The following is a 24,145-nucleotide window of genomic DNA, read 5'->3' as shown; positions in this document are numbered from 1 at the left end:
CTTTTTCTTTTTTGACCATGCCGTGTGGCATGCAGGATCTTAGTTCAATAACTAGGGATTGAACCTATGGCCCCTGCATTGGGAGTGTGGAGTCTTGACCACTGGACCACCAGGGAAGTTCCCAAGCTCCATCTTTTAAAGAAAGGAGAATTAAAGAATTTATACACAGTTCTTTAAAACCACCACAGGGAGTAAAAGAATTATTGAGAGAAAAAAGAAAAAATTAAGTAGCTGGATAAGTTATTAAGACACCAATGGATGTTTTGCTCTCACTGTATTCCTCAATCCCCAAGAAAACAGTCCCTGCCTCAAGGGAGGTTTGTGTTTGTTTTCTGACAATGTAAACTCCTTGAGGAGATTATGCTGAGGGAAGGGTGGAAAGAAAGTGCCTTTGAGGGCAGAAAGGTAGAAATAAGAAAAAAGGAGGGAAATTTAATTGGGAAGGGGAAGAGCTTTGGGACTCACAAAAAGAGACTTGCAACTCCACTTCCTAGCAGTGTTCTAGGAGGTAACAAGTCTTCACAGGGACTCCGGTACGCACTGTACCTGGGAGAGCTGAAACCTCTACACCAGAACCCCCATGCCTGGCAACAATTCTTGAGCTTCAAGTCAGTCATAACCATTAGAGCCACCAAACTTGAAGGACCCACACCCACCTCGACAACAGGCTTACCACTCACAGCCACAGTGGACTGAAAACTAACCTTCCACCCTTCTCCTGGTTCCTCACAAGCCTCTCAGATGCTGCACAACCCTGAAGAGGGGTGGATGCCATTCTTAATCCCTGAGGTTGAGTTTTTCATGAGTTTGATAGAGTTGGGGCAGAGGGGATGTCTCAAGGTTGGATTTAATTTCATTCAAAATAAATAATACAGAACTTCCTGGGTGGTGCAGTGGATAAGAATCCACCTGCCAATGCAGGGAACACAGGTTTGATCCCTGGTCCAGGAAGATTTCACATGCCACGGAGCAATCAACCCTGCCAGCCACAACTGCTGAGCCTGTATGCCAAAACTACTGAAGCCCACTCACCTAGAGACTGTGCTCCGCAACAGAAGCCACTGCAATGAGAAGCCCAAGCACCATAACAAAGAGTGGCCCCTGCTTGCTGCAACTAGAGAAGGCCCAGGCAAAGCAATGATAACCCAGCACAGTCAAAAATAAATAACATATATACAGTAATGCTTCATGGTTACCTCATTTTGTGAGATAAGATTCATACTGACTATACAGTCAATTAACTTAGTACCTTATGGATATCTTTTACAATTCACTAATCTTGGTGGTTTCAGAAAAATTCCAGACAAGTTGCTCCATCAAAATACTAAGATTTTTCCATCACTAATACATTACTCCCAAAATTTCCCAGGTTATACTAACCTAATGTATAGAATATTAAGCAATTAGTTACATAACCATGTGTATCTGCCTGAATTCATTATCCTCCCTGCAAAAATCCTGGTCTTGTGGGAAAGCCACCCACTTAGACTAGGGACTCATAATTTCCACAGTATAGAAAAATCAAGTCTACTGCATGATTCACAAGTCATTTACTTAATCTCTCAACAGATCCAACCATAAACAGCATTGCAGATTACCTATATTTCAGGTAACCTAAAATATGTCCCAATTCTGTGCTAGTCAACTTTTATCAAAAAAACTCAATTAAAAAATACATTTCTGGTAGATTATGAAAGAATATAGTATATAATCCATTCTTTTGGATTTGTTGTTTTCAAAACTACTTGTAGGTTCTACAATCCTTTCTTTCAGATAGACTCTCAGGATACAAAACAGAGAGTTAGAAGTTGAGAGATGCTAGAAAAAATAGGTCTCTGTGTGGAATGGTTGATTCTAGGCCTGAGCAGAAAACATATGATGGGTTTGGAAGGAAGCTACCAAAGTCTACTGGATTCTTCTCAAAAGGACCCAAGAGCCAATATAGAAGAGGCTTCCACTGGTCAATATGATCATCAACAAGAAAAATAATCACAATGGGTTGAAATTCACTAATATGTCTAAATCCATGAGTTGATAAGAAGACAGTCAGTCACCTTTGAAGCATGCCAGGAAAGCAATCCATGGTGATATTTGGTATAAATTATAAAAAGAAAGGGGCAAGGGGACAAGCCTTTATTCTGTTTTTCCTTTTACAAACTGTACCTAAAGAATATGAAACAGTTGATGAAGAACGGATCAGCTGTCAGGGAGCTGGGGATGCAAGGAGGATGAGGCTCCGATAGTACAGCAGAAGCAAGTTCTGGGGGTAATGGGAATGTTTCATACTCTTCTTGCAGTGGTGGTTACAGGAATCTGTACATGTGTTAAAATGTCATAGAACTTTTCATTTGACTGTATGTTAGTTTCAAAAATAAAATTTAAAAAATTTTAAGAGAACTTCTTTTTATAAAAGCATTCCAGCTAGCAATTAAGAAGGAATGAAAGATTTAGAATGTCACCATCTGTAACCTCAAATGAAATTACAGACACTGATTACTGTGAGTTCCTAGCAGCAAAAAAGAAAAAAAAGAGGCCCTGAAAGAACTACATACCACCCCTATTAAGCATTCTTGCAAAAAAAAAAAAAGAACCAACAAAACCTGACTCTATCTCATCAAGTCTCCAGAACTAGTTCTAACGACCAATCGACCAATTTATAAGACACACAGGGAACAGAGAAACATGCTAAATGATACCCTGGGGACCGAATTGGCAAAATTTCAAACTGTGAAAAAACTGGTTAGTGGTTGCCAATTGGTCAATGGGGACCGAAAGGAATTTGGGGGAATGATGAAAATGTTCTATATAATGATTGTAGTGGTGGTTACACAACTGTGTGCATTTGTCAAAATTTACAAAGCTGAACACTAAAATAGGTGAGTTTCATCATTATAAATCATACCCCAACCTTTTAGAAAATGAAAAATTCAGATTGTTCAGTTCAGTAGCTCAGTCGTGTCCAACTCTTTGCAACTCCGTGAACCGTATCACGCCAGGCCTCCCTGTCCATCACTAACTGCTGGAGTCCACCCAAATCCATGTCCATTGAGTCAGTGATGCCATCCAACCATCTCATCCTCTGTCATCCCCTTCTCCTCCTGCCCTCAATCTTTCCCAGCATCAGGGTCTTTTCAAATGAGTCAGCTCTTCGCATCAGGTGGCCAAAGTATTGGAGTTTCAGCTTCAGCATCAGTCCTCCCAATGAACACCCAGGACTGATCTTCTTTAGGATGGACTGGTTGGATCTCCTTGCAGTCCAAGGGACTCTCAAGAGTCTTCTCCAACACCACAGTTCAAAAGCATCAATTCTTCTTCGCTCAGCTTTCTTTATAGTCCAACTCTCACATCCACACATGACCACTGGAAAAACCATAGCCTTGACTAGACGGACCTTTGTTGGCAAAGTAATGTCTCTGCTTTTTAATATGCTGTCTAGGTTGGTCATAACTTTCCTTCCAAGGAGTAAGAGTCTTTTAATTTCATGGCTGCAATCATAATCTGCAGTGATTTTGGAGCCCAGAAAAATAAAGTCAGCCACTGTTTCCACTGTTTCCCCATCTATTTGCCATGAAGTGATGGGACCGGATGCCATGATCTTCGTTTTCTGAATGCCGAGCTTTAAGACAAATTTTTCACTCTCCTCTTTCATTTTCATCAAGAGGCTCTTTAGTTCTTCTTTGCTTTCTGCCATAAGGGTGGTGGGGGGACAGAGTGGGCAAACTATAGATTTTTTTAAAAAACCTTAAGATCTAATCAACAAATTGCAAGTCCTGATTTTATCTAGATCTTGAACAGATTTTTTAAAAATGATTAAATCAACCATGGATATCTGAACACTGATGAAATATTTAATGATACTAAGGAAATACTGCTAACTTTCAAGTTGTTGCTCATGGAACTACAGTTATGTGCTTGAAGAGTCTTTATCTTTCAACAATACATACTAAATCATTTACAGATGAATAGTAAGTATAGAATACGCTTCAGGTGGAGGAGTTATGTATACACATGAAATAGGATCGAGCTGATACTTGTTCAAGCTGGGTGACAAACAATTCAGGTTCACTATAGTATTCTAAGATTATCTATTATTATTTGAAATTTTCCATATTAAAAATATACAAGAGGACTTCCCTGGTGGTTCAGTGGTTAAGAAACTGCCTTCCAACGTCAGGGACACAGGTTCAATCCCTGGACCAGGAAGATTCCACATGCCACGGGGCAACTAAGCCCAAGCACCATGACTACTGAAACCCCTGTGCTCAAGAGCCCGTGCTCTGCAACAAGAGGAGCCACTGAAATGAGGAGCTCGTACACTGCAACGAGACAGTAGCCCTGCTTGCCGCAACTAGAAAAAGCCTGGGCAAAGCAATAAAGATACAGCACAGCCAAAAAGTAAATAAATAAAATTTTTAAAAATATATATACATACATACAGAAAAGTAGATCTAGAGTCTTGCAGGCGAGTTAGCCTGCTTAATCTACTTCTGCCTCCTCCTGGCACTCTAACCCCCTGGAGCCCTTGAATCACCACCAAGGAACCTCTGAGCTCTTTATGAAAACCCTTGAAAACCACTGCTTGAGCTAGTCTAGGTATAATTCTTGAATAAAATATTACCATGAAAACACTGAATACTTTGACCATCTACTCTTAGGCATCCCACATACACCCACACCCTCACCAAGTCTGTTTTTACAGAATTTAACTCTGGCACTTCACCTTAGGTTCTCACCGACACTTGCCCACAAGAAACAGCCTTACCACGGCCACTGCCTTTCCGTAGAGATACTGCCTAGGCCAACATCAGCACAAAGAAACTCCCTAATAGTCCTGTGTTTCAATGTAGACCGGAAGACATGCCCCCAGTTTTCCACACAACTACCTCCAGAATATGTTTCTCGCCAAAGAGCGTACCCTTTGTATAGAAATCTGTCTCCCAAAAATAGACACTCCTCGTTTGATGACCACGTGCAGAAAGACTGCAGTGGACAGAAAATACGGCCAAGAGACAACAGCTAAGAGACAAGGCTGTCTCGTCTGCTTCCTCACCGTGTACTCACTGCAACACTCTACTGCCATCTGCACATCCCACTCCACATGGTCCCTCTGGGTTGTCTCATTCCTTTCCATGACCTGGATCACTGCGTATCTGCTGCTGACTTCCTAATCCGCATCTCAAACCCTAATCTCTCCCTTCAGCTCCAGACCCATGTTTTCATTAGCCTGTTAAAGATGTGACACTGCAGCACTTAATGCTCCATGTAGCCAGAATAAACTCATGCTCTTACCCGAACCTAATCCTAGATCTGTTGTCTCAATTAAATGTGTTCCCATCTAACCTACTATTCATGCTAAAAGCTCCTCAAGATACTGTAAAGGAAAGGAAACGGCAAGCCACAAACTGGGGGAAAAAATCTGCAGAACATACACCTGATAAAGAATTTTCAGAGTATACAATATAAAGAACTCCTATAACTATATAAGAAGACAAACAACTGACCACAAAAATGGGCAAAAGATCTGAACAGGAAAATTACAAAAGGAGGTAAAGGAATGCCAAAGAAAAACATAATGGTATAACTACACACCCCTAGAATGGCAAAGGGGATACATACATGTTAAAATTTATCACTGTATGCTTTAAATATATGCAGCTTACTGTATGCCAACTACATATCTCAATATAACTTGAAAAAGAATACCAAGTCCTGACAAGAATGTGGAGCAAATAAAATCCCATACATTGTGTTAGTGGGCATGCAAAATAGTACAGCCACTTTGGAAAACAGTTTGGAAATTTCTTAAAAAGCTAAACTACACTTACTATAAGACCCAGCAAGTCCACTCCTAGGCATTTACTCAAGAGAAGTGAAAACATATGTGTGCACAAAGACTTTAACTCAAATGTTCATAACAGTTGTATTCATACTAGCCAACTAGAAACAAAGCCAAATGTCCATCAACTGGTGAATGGTAAGTGTAGTAAAATCAAACAATGAAATGCTCCTCAATAAGAAGAAACTGACTACAATCACAAACAATAACACGGATGAATCTCAAAAGCATTATACCAAGTGGAAGAAGCTAGACACAGAAGACCATATATGGAATGATTCATTTACATGAAATTCTAGAAAAGACAAAGCTACAGTGACAGGGAAAAAAAGACCAGTGGTTGCCAGAACCATGACTACAAGGAAACATGAGCAAATGTGAGTAGTACAAGAAGCACAGGATACCAATGTTCTATATCATAATTGCAATGCGTGGTTATACAACTGCATATATTTGTCAAAACTCCTCAAACTGTATACTTAAAATTGGTGAATTTTATCATAGGTAAATAATACCTCAATAAAGCTGATTTTTAAAAATACTGGAAGTGAAGGCAAAATAAAGATATTTAAGCTAAGGATAGACACAGCTATCATACTGAGTTCTTAATGTATGTCAGGTAATGGTGTCATGTATCTTACACTCATTACTTCAATGAATCCCCTCAATAAGTCATTCATTGAATTATCCAACAACGAGTGACTGAGTATCTATTACACGTGAGGCACTGTTCTAAGTGCTGGGAACAGAATAGTAAGGAAAACAGACAAGTTTATATATTATTAGAGGAGGGTAATAACTCCACAAAGTGGGTACTATCAGTACCTGCATAGGGCAAAACAACAAACAGGTTCAGAGGTTAAATACTTTATCCAAGAGCCCAAAGCTAGTATTAGGAAGAGCCAGGATTCAAACTCTAATTCAGGATTTCTCAGCATCAGACAATGTGAGCAACACAATTCCTCAGTTGGGAAGCTGTCCTGTACGCTGCAGGTATTTAGCAGTGCTCTTCAACAACCCACTAAATGCCCTGATTTATACAACTAAAAATGTCTCTCAGTTCAGTTCAGTTCAGTCAGTCATGTCCTATTCTCTGCGACCCCATGGACTGCAGCACGCCAGACTTGCCTGTCCATCACCAACTCCCAGACCTTGCTCAAACTCATGTCTGTCGAGCCGGTGATGCTATCCAACCACCTCATCCTGTCATACATTGCCAAATGCCCCTTGGAGAGAAAATGGTACCTCGTTAAGAACTAGTGCATAATTTCTAAACTGACATCACAGCCCAAGCATTTAAAAACTTCTTTCTTCCCACACCTGACACTTGTTCTGAATTCATCTCTCTTAAGACTTCATCACTAGGGCTTCCCAGGTGATCAGTGGTAAAGAAACCTGCCAATGCAGGAGACGCAGGTTCAATCCTTGGGTCAGAGAAGACCCCCTGGAGAAGGCAATGGCAACCCACTCCAGTATTCTTGCCTGGGAAATCCCATGGACAGAGGAGCCTGGCGGGCTGTAGTCCATGGGGTCACAAGACATGTCATGTCTGTCATACATGACAGAGTGACTAAACAATGAAGACTGCATCATTAGTCAGCCTACATCCTAGCTCTACTCTGTCATTTTCAACAGTCACACTACTGCCAAAATTTATCCTCTAAACCTTCACAGCTTAGATGAAATGTCTGTAGAAACTGCCCTCATTACCAACATGAAGAATTACTATAAACTCTTTGGATATATACAAAGTCAATTACATCATTTCATTTTTGTGTGTCTGTCTCCCCCACCAAGATATGAACTTTTCCTCAGCAGGGGCCAGATTCATGTCTATATCCCTAGTACCCAGAACTAAAAAGCATTTAAAGGTTTTGTTTTCCTGGTTTTTTTTTTAATTCAAATTTAATTTAAACAAATTACATACACCACCAAAATATATGGATCCTTTTGCTTTAAATACATCATACACACACACACACACAAACACACACACACACAAAACCCAAATCACACAATAAAGCTTTAATCAACATGAATCTTATCCAAACAAATGGGTCCTGTTCCTAATAGGATCTGAAAGGATTCTCTAATTCATAATCCAAAACTTATTAGCAGACATATTGAAGCCTTTGGAACTCTTCAAAACCAGATAGAGATTAAGTTTCCTAATCTTAAAACTCCTTTCAGCCTAGTACGGTTTTTCAGGGGCATTAAACAGTATCACATTATTTTGACCACCAAAGCCCCATCCCGCACTAACTCCCTCTGATCACCAATTCATCTGTTAGTCCCCTAAGTTTTTATTGGGCACCCCTCAGTACTAGGGGTACAAAGATGAACTAAAACAAGGAAACAAGAGTTTTAGTTGGGGGTGGTGGGCAGGGAGAACGAACAAAGAAATGGTTAACAGTGGGTTATGAGGCGCTTATCTCAAGTCATCTTAGTTTTTCTTCAACTGTCTTATAGTTTAGTCCACTAGGAATGTTCTCAAAAGATAACTCAGCCACTAACTAATGTCTATCAAAAAGAATGACTTCACAGGAACTATCCTAAAATAAAAATCACACTTGGCAACTGTTTCCTAAAATGGGATAGGATATACAGCGTAATAGTCCATAACTCAACGCAGCAGGCCAATTCAAAGGGATACTTAACACTACCTTCAGCGATTAACTCATCTTGAAATGGTCACCAGGAAGTTCCATCATTTGATATTGAGGATTTTATGGCCACAGTATACAACTCATAAAAACAGCTATAAATAATTTCTGGCTACGACCATTATATCCTCTCTCTATAATCTATCTTTAGAGCTTGTCTGGCCATTATTTTTTCTACCTTTAGAGCACACCCAGAACAGTTTTCTGAGAAAAACCTTGGTCCTGCCCACAGGATCCCTTTAGACATATACACTGGCAGTCCATTCAGGCCGAAATGCTGACTTGGTCAGGATCTGACCTCAGATATGCAGAACACGTGTCCTCAGGACTCCTGACTGAGAGTAAGAATGTAAAACTCTGTGCTGCCTGATGCTTATCAAAACTTGGTTACAAGAAATAATATTCATGAAATCAATTATTTAAGGATTCATTCGTTCCATAATTCAATCAAACATTCTCTAGGTGCCAGGAACCATTCTGGGTGCTGAGGAGAAGCAGAGTCCTGATAGTTTATGCATCCCTCCTTATCTCTGAACCAAGCCAAACCATCAGCAAGCAGTACACCTACACCCAGGTGCTTTGGCTCTCTGCAGAATGTTCACTGGTATCACCTAAACCTGGACTGAGCAGCATTATAAGAAGCAATCTTTAAAAAAAAACTCTCTAGTATATTTATCGTTGGGGATTTTCCCCCACAAAACCAGTGTCCCCATTATAAAAATCAATGAGAGAAATTTTTCTCTAAAAGTCAAAAAAAAGTGTGCCTCCCTTGAACATGTCTTTGATTTTACAGACTGCATGAATCTGGAAGTTGAGCTTTATTTTCTTCTTAACTTTGTTCTAGGAAACTGAGAGCTAAATAGGGAACAAACCTTTGGGAACTGTGAAGTACTTTCTAGTCTATATACTAACTTCGCCACTGATTTAATTTTATTATTCTTCTCTCATGTCTTCTTTGCCTTAACATCTTTATTTTCAATCCTTTTACTATATATGTTTAGAAAAGAGGTGGTAAATAAAAGGCATTTAATGTGCTTTTTAACCTAAAATTTATTGGATACTTTCTATGTGCCGGGCACTATACTGAACACTTAATGACCCTATCAGAGTTGAACTGTTATTATTTCCATTATACAAAGGAAGAAGCTGGGGTTCAGAGAGGTTTATTAACTTGTACATCATCTCAAAACTTGTATTTGATAGAGCTAGGATTCAAATTCAGCCCAAACTATTACACGTGGGTGTATCTACAAGCTATCGTAGGAACGAACTAAGAGGAAGGTGAAGGACAGGGTAGAAAGTCCGCATGGAAGATGCGATGTTTGAGGGAAGTCTTAAAAGGGGGGAGCTTGCCAAGGAGTGAGCAGAAAGTATTCCAGAGAGAAAAAGGAATCATGCAAAAACCTAAACATAAGTTCTGGGAATGGCAAACAGAACATAGAGTTATATTCAACAATTAATTCATTCTGAAGGGTTCACCAGGAAGTTATTTAATACGAGACATTTAGTAGCTCCATTATGGAGAATTTCCAAGGCCACAAAACTCAACTGTGGCTGGGAAGATAGGGAGAAGTGAAATAAAGGCAGTCTCTCTTTTTTTTCACTGAAGTATAGTTGAATTACAATGCTGTGTTACTTTCTGCTGTATAGCAAAGTGATTCAGTTAAAATTATATATACATACACTCATATATATATATACACACACTCATTTTTTAAATATTCTTTTTCTTTATGGTTTATCATAATAGAGAGCAGTTTCTTTTCATGATGACACTAAAAAGTCTTAATTATGTTCAGTAAACAAGGGGAACCACATAAGGACCTTAAGCTTGAGAATTACAAGATCAACTTGCAAAGTATGTGAATCAATTACAGATTCAAAGTAGGGTACCCAGTCAGGAGGCTACTCTAAAAGTCTGGCAATGGAGTAATAAGAGTTAAACAAGGGCTACTGAAAAGAAAGTAAATGTAAGCCATATTTGTGATCTTTAAATTCCCAGTAATGTTAGAAAAAATAAAAAGAAAAAACTGAAATTAATTTGAGTAACAGTTTATTTAATCCAGTATATCTAAAATACTATTTCATGAAGTAATCAACATAAAAATTAATAATGAAAAATTTGCCATGCTCTTTTTGTACTAATTTGAAATTTGGTGTGTTTTTTAATACTTAAAATATGTGCCTCACCTTGGACATTAACTTTTCATTGGATAAATTTGATCTGTATTCAGATTTCATAATTTACAGATGAAAAAGCAGATTCACATACCCAAGTTGTTCCAGATATAAACATTTTCCAGTAGTTAAGTATCCATTTTTAAATTTAAATTAATTACAACTAATAATATTAAATATTCAGTTCCTCAGTCATGCGAGTCACATTTTGAGTGTTCAACGCCATACACGGCTATATATTGCCCAGTACAGGCCTAAAGAGTGATAAAGGAACTTTGGCTACTGACACTTCCCACCATCAGCATTTCATTATCTACTTACTGTTAAGTTTTTCCAGGTATTAACATGGATAACTCAGCAAGTACTATTACAGTGGCCCTACTGGCCACATCCTCACTACTGTCACTTACTTTCTCTAGGCCAACACCAACATCTGTGAAAAAGGAATCTTCAAATGACTACACAGAATGGCTATAAAGTACCTGACACGTGGTATGTGCTCAGAAAATGGAATGGATGCACAGAATAATGCACTTGCTGCAGACTACTTTTGCATCTATTTTCCTGTGGTTCAGCTGTTTATTACACTCTATGTACAATGAATTTTTAAAAAGTTACCTATTTTCAACTATTTATTTATTAATTAAAGGCATTATACGATAACGTTAAAAGCTTCAGCTCCGGAGTCAGACTACCGGGATTCCAATCCTGGTTCTATCATTTATTAGATGTATGATCTTTGGGAAATGCTCAGCTTCTCTTGCGTCTCAGTTCTCTCCTGGGTAAAACAGTGATTAACTGTACACACTTCCTTGGGGAGCTTCAAGGATTACAGAAGATAACACAAATAATCACCTGTGCATCGTACCTGGCACATAGTAGGTGTTCAATATACCTTAGCTTTTAAAACAGAGCTGGTGAAGAAGTTGAAATTACGGCTAACATAAAAAAACTAGGACTTCTCAATTATCCACATCTGTTTGCCATATAATCTTAGATACAAAAAAAAAAAAAAAAATTAGTGTACAGGTAATATTTTGAGGTCTTCAGAAGAGAGATCCTGCACACAGCTACACCCATTAAGGAAGGAGCTAAATAAAAACTTCACTGACAGAGTATAATTATGCAGTATAGCACAGGTGTACCCAAGCAAATGGAAAAAACGAATAAAAATTAGGAAGGCATTTTGCCTTACCTGCTTTTCCGTTTTCGGGGTGGTTTCTCCACTGTGCCAGTCAGTCTACAGACCAAACAGATAAGATGGTAACTAAAAGTAACATACCAGAACACATCTGCGGGCCATACAGTGCCAGTCAAGAACTCAACGGACCGCCCCCGAGAACCCTAGACTCGCTAAGCCCATACCTGACCTTACAGAACGCCTTATGCTCCCTGTTTCCCAGAGACCCCAGGACTCACCGTTCCCCTAATAGCTGCTTTGCCCAAACCTTGCTGTCTCCTGTCTGTCACTCCATCCTCATCCTCATTCGTCACAGCCCATCTCCCCAAAACCACCCACCACCTCCCACTCATTGTCTACTTCATCAACCCCGCAAGCCCCTCCGCGGCCCCTTCCCGGCGCCCACCCCTCCCGCCCGTGCAGTGCCCCTCCGAGCCCCGCCCCTCCAGGCCCGGCGCCCCCCGCATTCCACGGCCCCCTCCACCCGGCGCGCGCGTTCCTGCCCCTCCCGGCCCAGCGCCCCGAGTCTCACCCGTCGGCGCCCCTTCCCTCACACACCCCCTCTTATCCGGCCAGGAGGGTGCGACCACCGGCCAGCCAGCTCCGCCGCCCCCTAGGCGACCCCCGAGTTCCCCGCAGCCTGAACCCCCCGCCCCGCCAGTCTCGGCGCCCCCGAATGCCTCACGGCCCCAAGCTGCTGCCCTGGGCCCGCTCCCGCGCCCCCGCCCCATCCCCAAGCCCGACCTCCATCCAGCCCCCGCCCCACCTGGGGACCAGGCGACTCCGCGGCTGCTGGGGCTGCCGGGCTCCTCTGACCATCCGGCTCCTGCTCCGCCGCGGGAGCTGCTCCGGCGGCCGCAGGGCTCGCTCGGGAAGCTGAAGCGGCGGAGGCTTGGAGTAGGCGGAGAGGCGGGCGGAGGGCCTCGCGCCTCTGCCAGGCTTGCCGCGAGACCCGCCTCCTCCGCGCCTCTCCTCGGCTCCCATTGGCTAGAGCTGCAGTGTAGCCGAAAACCTGGCGGTCGATTGGACTCTCGGGCCGTCACATCCCGCCACCTAGAGTTTGGTTGAGACTGCAGGTGGCGGCGGAGGTGCCTTAGAGACTGCTAGCAAGGCCGGGGATATCTAAGCGCCACCGTGCGGCCGAAACAAGAAACTGCGTCTCCGGCGCCAGACACCTGCGGGCAGGTTCTTTTGGCTCAGCTTCCTGCATCCCACACACCTGCTGGCGCCCCCCGACACTGCGCCACGCCAGACCCAACAGCCACGCGCTGCAATTTCCCAAACTCCTCTGGCAGGTGCGACAGTGAGCGAAGTCTCCAAACTGAGCTTCATTTTGAACCACCTCATATCCGGTCCCAGACTACATCATGCTGTAATGGTCAGAACTCAGAGGCGCTTCATAGAGAATCCAGCAAAAAAACTGTAAGAATCTTATCAAAATAAAGCGTGGTTTAGGTGCTCAGTACTCTGCAGAGAAGATCACAGGCTTGGGTGCAGGCTTCCAAGAAAGCAAGAGGTTTATAAAGTAAATTACCAAGAAAGGAAAATCAACCCTGCAAACAGAATTGATGCCATAACCAAAAGCAATGGGCTTCGTTTTCAAATGCCTGTATAGAATTGACCCCTGAATGTGTTGCTAACCATCCTGTGATACTGAAAGTAACTGTGACCTCTGCTCCAGCTAATCGATTTTGAAATAAATTTCTTTGCATTTTTAGTATTGTTGCCAGACCTAAGCATGCAAGACTACCAGCACATAATCAGTTATCTTTTCTGCTTTAACAAAACCATCCTTCAAAGTAAGACGTAACTCATTAACATATTAACAAAATTCTTCCTTTTTGGTGGAATCCCCTTCCCCTTGCTGCATTCCTCTGTAGTTTTTGTTTGGTAGAGCCTCAGAATCTATTTGGAGCTGAGAGGAGGAATAACTTTCTCTTAAGCTACTTCTGTTTTAGTGGAACATGCTTTTGTGCATCAATAATATAACAGCTTAGAGTTATACACACTAAAAGGCTTGGGACAAATCTCTTACTGATCTCCACAAATCCGCAAAAATAAGAATACTAATTTTTCATAAAGTCAAATTTATTTGGTGTAAAGGGCTGTCCTTTATTCTGAGACAGCTCTTTTTACATACTTCCTTCAGTGAAATGATGGTAAATTGTAATGGAACCTTTAAATGGCACTGACAAGGAAAAACAATTGAACATGTTGGCTCCCCAAATTAGTATTTTACATAATCCCAAAATTATAGAACCACAGTCACCTAATTCCCAACCAGTAGTATCCACCCTTACCATTAGCAAGCCAGAAAAAGGAAAGAACCCCAGAATAATTTGTCAGACTGGGAAAGATGGGGTAGGAGTCCTGGTGGGATCAACTTACTAAGACGACTAATTTTGAAAGTCATTTACTATGTTTCTCAAAACATGAATTAAAACTATCCTGTCTGGTTTTCAAGGTTTTTCACAATTGGCCAATGCTTCTGTAACACAGTATTGTCAATAGAGCTGCAGCTATTCATTTCTTAAGCTTTCCCAAGAAGTACGTACCCTCAATTCTATCTCCAAATCATGCCCAAGTTCTAGTCATCCCTGCTTCTGTGCTTCTACTACATGAAATACATGGCCCATCATTCTGGTACATGTTCCTCTTTTAATTCACACTTCTTCTTTTAAGCCTTCCCAACTACTCCATCCTAATCAAACATTTCCTTCTCCAAATTTGTTGTACTTATATAAACTACACTATGTCAGCAATTATATATTGCCTTGGATTACTCTTACTTCCTAACTACAATGAATGTGGGCAAATGGCATATAAGTGTGCTCTCAATAAACTGCAACTTTGGGTCAGGGACTGGGTATTTTGAGTGCTGTTTTTAATCCTGAGACCAACCCTGTATGATATTCTTAGACACAGAATTTTTAAGATTAGAATCCAACTTGCTTGGGGGTCACACAGCTACAATAACCAATATTGTGTAAGATGTACTACTCTAGGATGCCTTAAAGGGGTTCAAGTTCTAACTCTCCTTCGAGTTACCTATGATCTGTTTCTGCATCTGACGAACAAAGAGGTAATATAATCATCGAGCCATTTTAAGGATGATACAAAATAGGGCATGTACAGTATTCAGCTAAGTGTGCTCAATACAGGTTAGCTGTTCTTACTGCCTGGCAGACCTGGGGTTCTTTCCTAGATTGATCCCCAAACCTATATTCTTTCCACTATTCCATAATGCCTGCATTCAGTCTTTAATAACGCATTTCCATTTATATAAAAAAGAGCAAACTGCCGAGAACAGTGGATCCCCAAGGACTGAGTGGAATATACTTACCTAGTATTTTTGTTGACACACATGCAAAAAAAAAAAATTCATAAACTTCATGCATTTTTGAATTAAGGAAACATTTGAATGATCCAAACCAGCATAAACTTACTATCACAAGGGTGAAAAAGGCACATATTCACCAAGTGATTAACAGGAAAACTAGTAAGAGGGGAACAGGCTCCTTCCCCAAGCATCTACTGTGCGTGGTTTCATGCTAGGGGACTTTCCAAATGCTTCTGTTCGGTGTTTTACTACTGTATATTTCATCAGTATGACTTCACACTGGTTAATTACACAAGTGAAAGAGTTGTGACGATCTCATGAAGCAGGGTTCTGGGCAGTGGATCCAGCACAGAACAATGAATGCTGCCTTTAAAGAATTGGGACACTTAAGAGTCAAATGCAGAACAAGAGCAGTTTCACTTCTGTTTACTAGTCAGGCAACCAAGTGAAGGAATGAGCGGTTTTTTAAACTGTGTTATATAAAATGCTAACTTCTTGTTGGGAGATACTACAGACTACATTAGATAAAATTTTTTGACAAACTTCCTATAATCTTTTTATTAATTTACACTGAGAGAATATAGCACCTTTCATCCAGAGAACTGAAGGTGCTTTACAAACATTGGCATTTAGAAAACAAGTACATTTAAAAATCTGGATTTTTGCTGTTAAATCTCTTCCACCCCAGATACACAATTTTTTGGAGGCTGATGGAAAGCAATTCTATTTCTGACAATGAAAGAGGCTCAGAGAGAGTTCGGATTTGCTTTCACAGTACAGGCATCTTCCAAAACCTGATGCTGGGCTTACAAAGCAAAAACACACAAATCTTAATGCGAAGAACAGTATTTCAAACCTTATTTCAAAAGCAAAACCCAGGGTTTAAGACATCAAAATCGTCCAACAGTTCTAGACATCCAGATGGAGTAGGAGATGATGCAGGCTGCATATTAGAGATGTGCTCTTGATCCAGGCTTTTTAGGATCACACTCGAATAAACACATTTAAAATGGTGAGATTTTTCAGGAAAAAGCATTAACCGAAAAAAAGCTAGCCAAGAGCATATCAGAAAAATGAGGAAAGGGAAGTAATTGGCAATTAAAAGTAGACAGTTCTCACTAGAGCCTAGGACATTTTATTAGAAACCAAGTATATCATCAGCAAATAAAAATAGTTATTACCCCCATTAATACAACATAAGGGATTTTACATTCAGCCTAGACACAGGGAGTAACAGAGCCTCCTGCCTATAAATCTGTGACTTGCAAGGATTTTCCACCATATGATTACTCTAAATAGTACATAGCCCTTTTTATTAGAGGGATCCAAATATTCCTTTTAGGCTTACAAAGTCCAATACATTCACTCTCTCTTCCCTTTACATGTCTAATAGTAAAAACTTTTTTTCATGCAAAAAGCCATTATTCAGTTGAAGGGAAAAAACCAGGCAAAACAGAGATGGCAGTTAAGGAATGGACAGAAATATTGGCACGTGCCCAACTAGTGACAAACAAATGCAGTACACCATGACTTAAAAATAAAAGTCACATTACACGGATAACTAAAACAACTACATCAATCTAAGCTAAGGAGTGTCAAATGGGAAGGAAGAGCTGAGGGTTACTGATTTTATTGGTACAACTTAAAAGCAGGTGAGAGCAAGCACTTAAATACAATTTATGGTAACACACACACAAAAAAAATACTGCAGAGAGCTGTTCCAAGACCAAACCAAGTTGTCTGCATCATTAATTTCCAGTGTTTCACAATTAGTAAAATACATAGCTACATATCCCTGTAAGATAAAAAATACCTTTCCCCCTGAATTACACTGGGGTCAGGGCAGTAACACAAAGCTACTGACCCAACAGTTCAAGTGTTTGCAGCAAATGTCTTAGTCACTTCTTTCTTGCAGCTACACAATTAAAAACTATACAAGGAGTTGTGTGGTTAAGGGGGTAAAAATTAAAACAGTATTGTGCTCATTTAATAAAGGAAAAGCCCTGATGAAAAATTATGTGCCAAGAAGCTTAGACTATAAAGATTTTTATTGCATTTTTAGGTAACCTGGAAGTTCTTATCCTGAATGGGAAAAAGTTGGTTTTCAAAACTACCTGAACAGATGCTAAAGTGCTTTATTAATTGGCTGGCTTCACAAAGATTTCCTGGAATGACAAAAAATTAATTATAGTAGTAAATGGATACCAACTATTTCACAAAATGGTTAATTCTAGCATCATTTATGACCAAAGTCATAAGAGACACTAGTGGAACACTTGTCCTTATTAAGCGGACAGTTGCATATCAAGAACTGATCATCACAACCCTTTGGGTATTCAAATTACTTACACAAAGCCAAAACATGGTATCACAGACCTTTACAAAAAGGACAATTTGGGGTTTTTTCTACACTTTAAAAAATCTGCTTCAGATTACAGTCCACAAATACAAGAGTCCTGACTTTTCAACGTTTCCAGTTGCAGTTAAAAAATGAATACTTTCTAAAAGTTAAGGTCAAGTGTTACAGCAAGAGAAGAATGATTCCCATTGAAAAGTACATATATTTTACTTAATGATACTCATGATAGACTGTAAACTGGATTGATCACATTCTACTCAACTGGTATCAAATGAACACATCAGCATTACAAGTATTAAATGTTTTTCTATTACTAGAGAGGATATAAACCAAAACATTAATATGGCAGTCATTTATTTTAGGCACAGTTTAGTGATTTTTTTAAAATAAATAGTACTGAATTTCAGTTGAAGTTTTAAACTTAATAGCCAAAGGGTCAAGAACTTTGATTAGGAAAAAAAAAAAGAGTAACTTTAAGCTAACAACGTATGCTGTTTAAAATTTCTAACATTTTAACCTATCTGAGTTTTATTTAGGATTACTTTATTAAAAAATACAAGGAATCTGGAAAAAGATCAATACAATTATCTTAATGTACAAAGTCATAAGCTAGAGCAGTTTTAAAACTAAAATTTAAAAACACAACAAAGGGCAGCCCTTTAGACCAATTTATTTTATATCCATTTAAAATATCATCCAACAAAGGACAATGAAGTTTACAGCTGGGACGGTATACATAACTCGAGTCATTTGCAGTCCATCGTGCCCACTGGATAACAACTTTGCTGCTGAAATTTCTTAAAACTTACCAAACTAAAACAAAAGACTGAATAATACAAAAGGAGGAGTATTTCAGTGTAGTCTGTTCTGTCAATTGGTTTTTTAAAAAAGGAAACACATTCTGTTTCCCTCAGACCGGTAAATAAGCAAGAGCTACATGCAGCAGTGTGAGTATTAAGACATTTCTCAAGTCTTCTCAAATGAGTCCAAGGCAGGGACAGGATAGGGGGAGGAAACTGATAGAAAAACGTTGCTATAGACACCATAACAAACAATAAATTTAGATAATTTAAAATTAAAAAAAAAAAGGCAAGAGGCAGCATTTCAGCAGCAAAGTGCTCAATAAAAAGTATATTGTAGAGGGTAATACACAAAAGTTGGGGTAAGAAGAGGGCAGAAAAATGGGTCAGCAGGATGGGGCGAAGGCCTCAAAGGAAATACGGCGTCGTCGTTCTGGGAGGAATAACACGTTCTGAATCTGGAACTGCCCGGAATAACTTTGGTTCTCTTGTATTTACATCTTTGAAGACCATGATTGAAGCAATATTTCCACAACGATAGCAGTAATTAGGAGCAGACCATACTGTTACCAGCTTCTCATCAAACATAAATTTATAGCCTTCATGCACTAATTGATGTGCTCTGCAGATGAGTTTTAGGTTGTTGATATGAACAAACTGCAATTTAGAAAGGTTCTGTTAAGTATTCAGCACATTTTTCAATAAATCAACCTACATATATAAGAAAATAAGCATTTAAATTAAGTATAAATCCTGTATCAACTAAAGCTCTCCTGATTATAGAACACATTCTACTGTTATTCCCCACTAATTTTCGTAAGTCAGACACTTTGGCCTGAGTTATAGAAATAATCACATAATTAGACACAAATTTCTGAAAGAAAAGCATTCTGTAAGTACATTCAGATATGAAGCAAAGCTTTTTATGGTTTAATAATAAATATATTACTATCAGTCTGCATCCCAGGTGGCGCTAGTGGCAAAGACCTGCCAATGCAGGAGACACAAGAGACATGGGATCAGGAAGATGCTCTGGAGGAGGAAAATGGCAACCCACCCCAGGATTCTCGTCTGGGAAATCCCATGGACAGAGGAGCCTGGCGGGCTACAGTCCACGGGTTGCAAAGAGAAGGACATGACAGCACACACACACATTACTATCAATATCGATCATTTACTGAGGCTTCAGTATGGCTCTTAAAAAATTTGGAAAGAGATTTATTATCCTTCTCTTGCAACTGAAAGAAACAGAGGCTCAGACAAGATAAATCTAGCTCTCTGACTCCACTATGCTGGATTAGTTCACCCTGTGTATGTGTGTGTATTTTTAAATGAAAATAGCTGAACCTCAAAAAAATCTGCCTATTCACAATAAGCACACATATCAAATCATTATGTTATATACATAACTAATACAATGTTATATGTCAATTATATCTCAATCTAAAAAAATATATACACTAAGAAATATATATTAAAAAGTTGCCTATCTTGCCCTTATCTCATTACTTACACTGTTTGAAAGAAAAGGAAAATTTATTTTACACACAGTACCAGTGGATGCTAAAGGAGGCGCTTTTATTTCATGATCTCATTTAACCTTAAGGAAAGACATATGATAAACCAGACAAGAAATCTAATATCCACGAGCACCACAGTTTGAGTAAACTAGACTAGAAGTTTGGTATCTATAATAACCATAGTTCTTTACATATGCCATTCGCGACCAACAAACCACTTTTACAAAAATGTTGGCTTTACCTCATTTGTGACTTTTGCACCAAAAAGCCAACCTGCTCCTCGGGGACTGATTGCCCAAGTATCCACATCTTCAGGATCTGACCAAACCAGATCACAAAATGCTCCTTTATGGGGAATTTCCTGATTCCGTTCAATGGTTCGAATTTGATCCAGTGTTTTGATATCAGGAGATAAACCACCATGAACACACAAAATCTGCTCATCTATTAACTAGCAAAAAAAGATAACAAAGAGTTGAATATATAACAATAAGCTCAGTCATACCTAAACTCATCAATGAGTGCTAATGATATCAATATAATTGAGATGGCAATTAGATAAACATATGCAAAGTGTTACTGGCAGAAAAATACTTAAGCTTTTAAAAAGATTTACATAAACTTACAGCTGCCACTGTGAGCATGTCAAAAACTTTGGTACAGTATCTCCAGGCATTAGCATTTCCGTATTTGGTTTGGCACTCATCTATGAGACAAACAGAGTTCTCATTAATGAAGTTCTGAATATGCTGATAAAAATAAAGAATACAAGGGAGTTCCCTGGAGATCCAGTGGTTAGGACTCAGTGCTTTCACTGCCGTGGCCTGGGTTCAATCCCAGGTTGGGGAACTAAGATTCTGCAAGCTGTGAGGCACGGCCAAAAAATAAATAAATGAAATAAAATAAATAAAGGATATATCTAACACTAGGACAACAGAACTTATGCTTAAACTAGGATGGCAGGTTATGACACATATTTAGCCCTGGTAGATCCTCCATGTAGAGCCAGGAGACTAGTAGCTAACTGGTCTAGGAAAGTGGTCCTACTTTTCATTCCAAAAGTGGCCCTAAGAAGCAGCTGAAATTATTGGTCAAATGCTATAATCAAGAAGAGCTAAATATTAATTTCACATAACCCAGAGCAAACGTTTTTGTCTTATCATTAACACTGGGAGTAGTTCCCTGGTGGTCTGGTGGTTGGGACTCCTTGTTTTCACTGCTAAGGGTGCAGTTTTGATCCCTGGTCAGAGAACTGGGTCCTACAGGCCATGTGGTGTGGTCAAATAAATAAACAAACTTTAAAAAAAATTCTGGGCAATTCCATCAAACACAGTAATGTATTTAACGTGACTACTTTAGGCTAGCAGGATAACCAAACACATTAAAGGACCCTTAATCACAAGAACATTTTCAACATTTCTCAGACCTACATTGTCTCTCCTGAGATTTTCTGCAGATTATGCAACTACACACTTGAGTTCTAGGAAGTACCCTGGTAGTTATCACTAGGTCTTATATATTCTCAGCTGAACATTCTCTCTGCTATCTACACAGTTAATAAAGTATATTAATCTCTTCTCTCAGTTAATACCAAGGAAGCCATGCTCTTTGGTTTCTTCCTTAATTTTGCAAAAAAAAAACCACATATCACTATTGTCCTAAGTACAGCTGAAAATGATACTGTGGGGTATGCTCAACCCTCATAATTTTCTAAATTGTATCTCTACATGAGGCAGGATCCTTATGTAAACGTCTCAGGAGACATCTCTAACACTGAGCACAGTTTACCAGTAGGAATCGACTTGTCAATTTTTTACCCTAACACATAAGCAAAGCACTTGCTTCATAATAACTGCTAACTACAACCATGTTTATCAGGATGAACCGAAGGCCCAATATAATAGCTATGTGTGGACATTTTTACTTTAAAATCAATATTAAGTTCCATGATGACTAAATCTATCTTCCTCCTGAGGAACAGGTGGGTTTCCTCTTACTAAACAAAAAAAATTTTATGAGCACTAGAGCATAGCTTGGGATCAAAAACATTCAGTGCTGGATGTTGTGCTGCTATCATTTTCTTCAGTCAAGGCGTCATGATTAAAATGTCCTCTTTCCTCTCCCCCTTTTATTCCTTTTGCCCTACAGTGGTAATGCTGGTCAATTTCTGGGGTGTAAGTATATGCATAATAGTAATCTTGGACAGCTGGAGTCAGCTGCTTTCAATGAGCTAACATCATATTATATGTTATCCAAAATACTGATTATTTTGTAAAAGCATCAATCAGTTTTATTCTAAATGGTATTTGGCATTTTGAGAATGTAAATAAGAAGTAACTTGTAGAAAGGAGATAAATATTAGCCATCTAACTTTTCAATTTCTATTAACAAAGTTATATAAGCAACAAATTCTCAGGGAGATCCCTGGTGACCTAGTAGTTAGGATTCCAGGCTTTCCCTGCCGTGGCCTGCATTCAATCCCTGACTGGGGAACTAAGGTTCCCCAAGAAACAAAGGGTGACCATAAATAAATAAACAACAAATTCTCAAAATTTCTCAGTTTAATAACTGACAATGGCTGACAAAATGAGCAGTAAGAGAGTTCAATTTATCTTTACAACGACATGACATAATTCAAAATATAAAGTCTAAAACTAAATGGTTATGAGATTAATATTTTTAAATCTCTCAATATTTGCCTTGTGCTCAAAGAAAATTCATATTAATATCTCAAGAGTTCTATCTACCTCTTTCAAAGAGCTCCAAATCTCATTTTTAAAAGCTTTCAATCATACAAAATTTTATAGAAGTAGCTATTTTGCTTTTAATGACTTGAGTTCCAGTATTCTCTGGGGGAAGTACACAGATTTACAGTACAGTGTATTGCAGTGCAGCTACAAAAACAACATTAATGAAATGAAAAAGCTGGTCACAATATTAAAAAACCAAGTATGATCACATTTTAGCTTGATGTGATGTATACGTACACAGATACGTATACAAACACACACACACACATATGTATATAGAATAGACTCTTAAACTGAGGGTGCAAAGCATTCCTTTTCAGCAGATTCTAAGGCCCACCTCAAACGGTCTACAGTGGCAGCCAGCAGTCTACAATTTTAACAAGCACCCCAGATAATTCCAATGAGGTAAACTGAAGACTACATTTTGAGGCACTGATCTAGAAAGACATACACCAAAAAGTTAAAAAGGGTTCTCTCAGACTACTATGTATAAAATAATAAGCTACAAGGATATACTGTACAACACAGATGATATAGCTAATATTTTATAACTTTAAAAGGAGTATAATCTATAAAAATATTGAATCACTGTGATGCACATCTGAAACTAATATTATAAATCAACTATATACTTTAGTAAAAAAAGAAAAAATAGAATGGTTCTCTCTACGTAGTCAGATTGTCAACTGATTGAGGGAAAAAATGGATTTAAAAATGAAAGTGGAAAAAGATTATCTGTATTTTCTAATTTTACTATTAAAAGTACATGTATGATGTATGTGGCGTTTTTTCCCCAAAGAGGAACGTAAGACAATATTCAGAGTCAGAGAAACAGAAAATCTTACCATAAAATCCATACACCTGTGTTATCTGTCTACTCTCATGATTTCCTCGCAAAAGTGTAATACGATCAGGCCATTTAGCCTTTAGTGCAAGAAGGTAAGTGAAGGTCTCCAAACTATAGTAACCTCGGTCTACAAAATCACCCTGTAAAGTAAAAATTTACAGTTACAAACAATATAATAACAGCAATATTTAAAAAAAATTATACCAAAGTGCACAAACTCAGAGACATGGTACAAAATAACAAAAATAAAGAGTCACACACTGAATTATTTGGAAATTGGGTTTTAACAAAAAATTGAAATGGAAGTAAATAAGCTATTCCTACTAAATGTGCTAGTCTTATGCTGCGGGAGGCTTACAGCAAGCTGCTGTGCAGTTCTCTCAAGGACTTTCCCTATAAAACCACCATTTTTTCAATTCTCTATTACCTATATTAATAAGCGTTTGTAAAAATAAAGGTGAATCAAAAAAAAAATGTGATCAAAAAACTTTAAATGAATTTCAAAAATCTTTTTAACTGGATCAAAAGAGCTGTCAATTTGAAAATAGTTCTTTTTTTTTAGAGCAAATATCTTAACAGTGTTCTACACTCAGTTTTGTATTTAACAACTGCATATGAAGACATACTATCTACACTTCCCATTTATGTTTTACTTGGGCCAATATTAGACAA

General features: G+C 38.9%; 2 protein-coding genes across 2 annotated transcripts in view; both read right to left on the bottom strand.

Annotated features, from left to right (window-relative positions):
* SCAI (suppressor of cancer cell invasion) overlaps positions 1–12,734 on the bottom strand; it is a 103,319-nt gene extending 90,585 nt beyond the window's left edge. Inside the window, exons 1-2 of the mRNA XM_065928460.1 lie at positions 12,624–12,734; positions 11,873–11,917 (exon numbers count right to left, since the gene is read on the bottom strand). Of these exons, the coding sequence (XP_065784532.1) occupies positions 11,873–11,917; positions 12,624–12,676 (98 nt within the window). The 5' untranslated portion in view covers positions 12,677–12,734. The remainder of the gene's footprint in view (positions 1–11,872; positions 11,918–12,623) is intronic.
* Positions 12,735–15,740: 3,006 nt separating this feature from the next.
* PPP6C (protein phosphatase 6 catalytic subunit) overlaps positions 15,741–24,145 on the bottom strand; it is a 37,431-nt gene continuing 29,026 nt past the window's right edge. Inside the window, exons 4-7 of the mRNA XM_065928459.1 lie at positions 23,472–23,613; positions 20,503–20,582; positions 20,118–20,327; positions 15,741–19,013 (exon numbers count right to left, since the gene is read on the bottom strand). Coding sequence (XP_065784531.1) covers positions 18,765–19,013; positions 20,118–20,327; positions 20,503–20,582; positions 23,472–23,613 — 681 coding nt within the window. The 3' untranslated portion in view covers positions 15,741–18,764. The remainder of the gene's footprint in view (positions 19,014–20,117; positions 20,328–20,502; positions 20,583–23,471; positions 23,614–24,145) is intronic.

The sequence above is a fragment of the Muntiacus reevesi genome, chromosome 3, assembly GCF_963930625.1.
Source record: "Muntiacus reevesi chromosome 3, mMunRee1.1, whole genome shotgun sequence".
Classification (NCBI taxonomy): Eukaryota; Metazoa; Chordata; class Mammalia; order Artiodactyla; family Cervidae; genus Muntiacus; species Muntiacus reevesi.
Note: the sequence above shows the minus strand (reverse complement) of the source record. Positions and strands in the feature narration are given on the sequence as shown.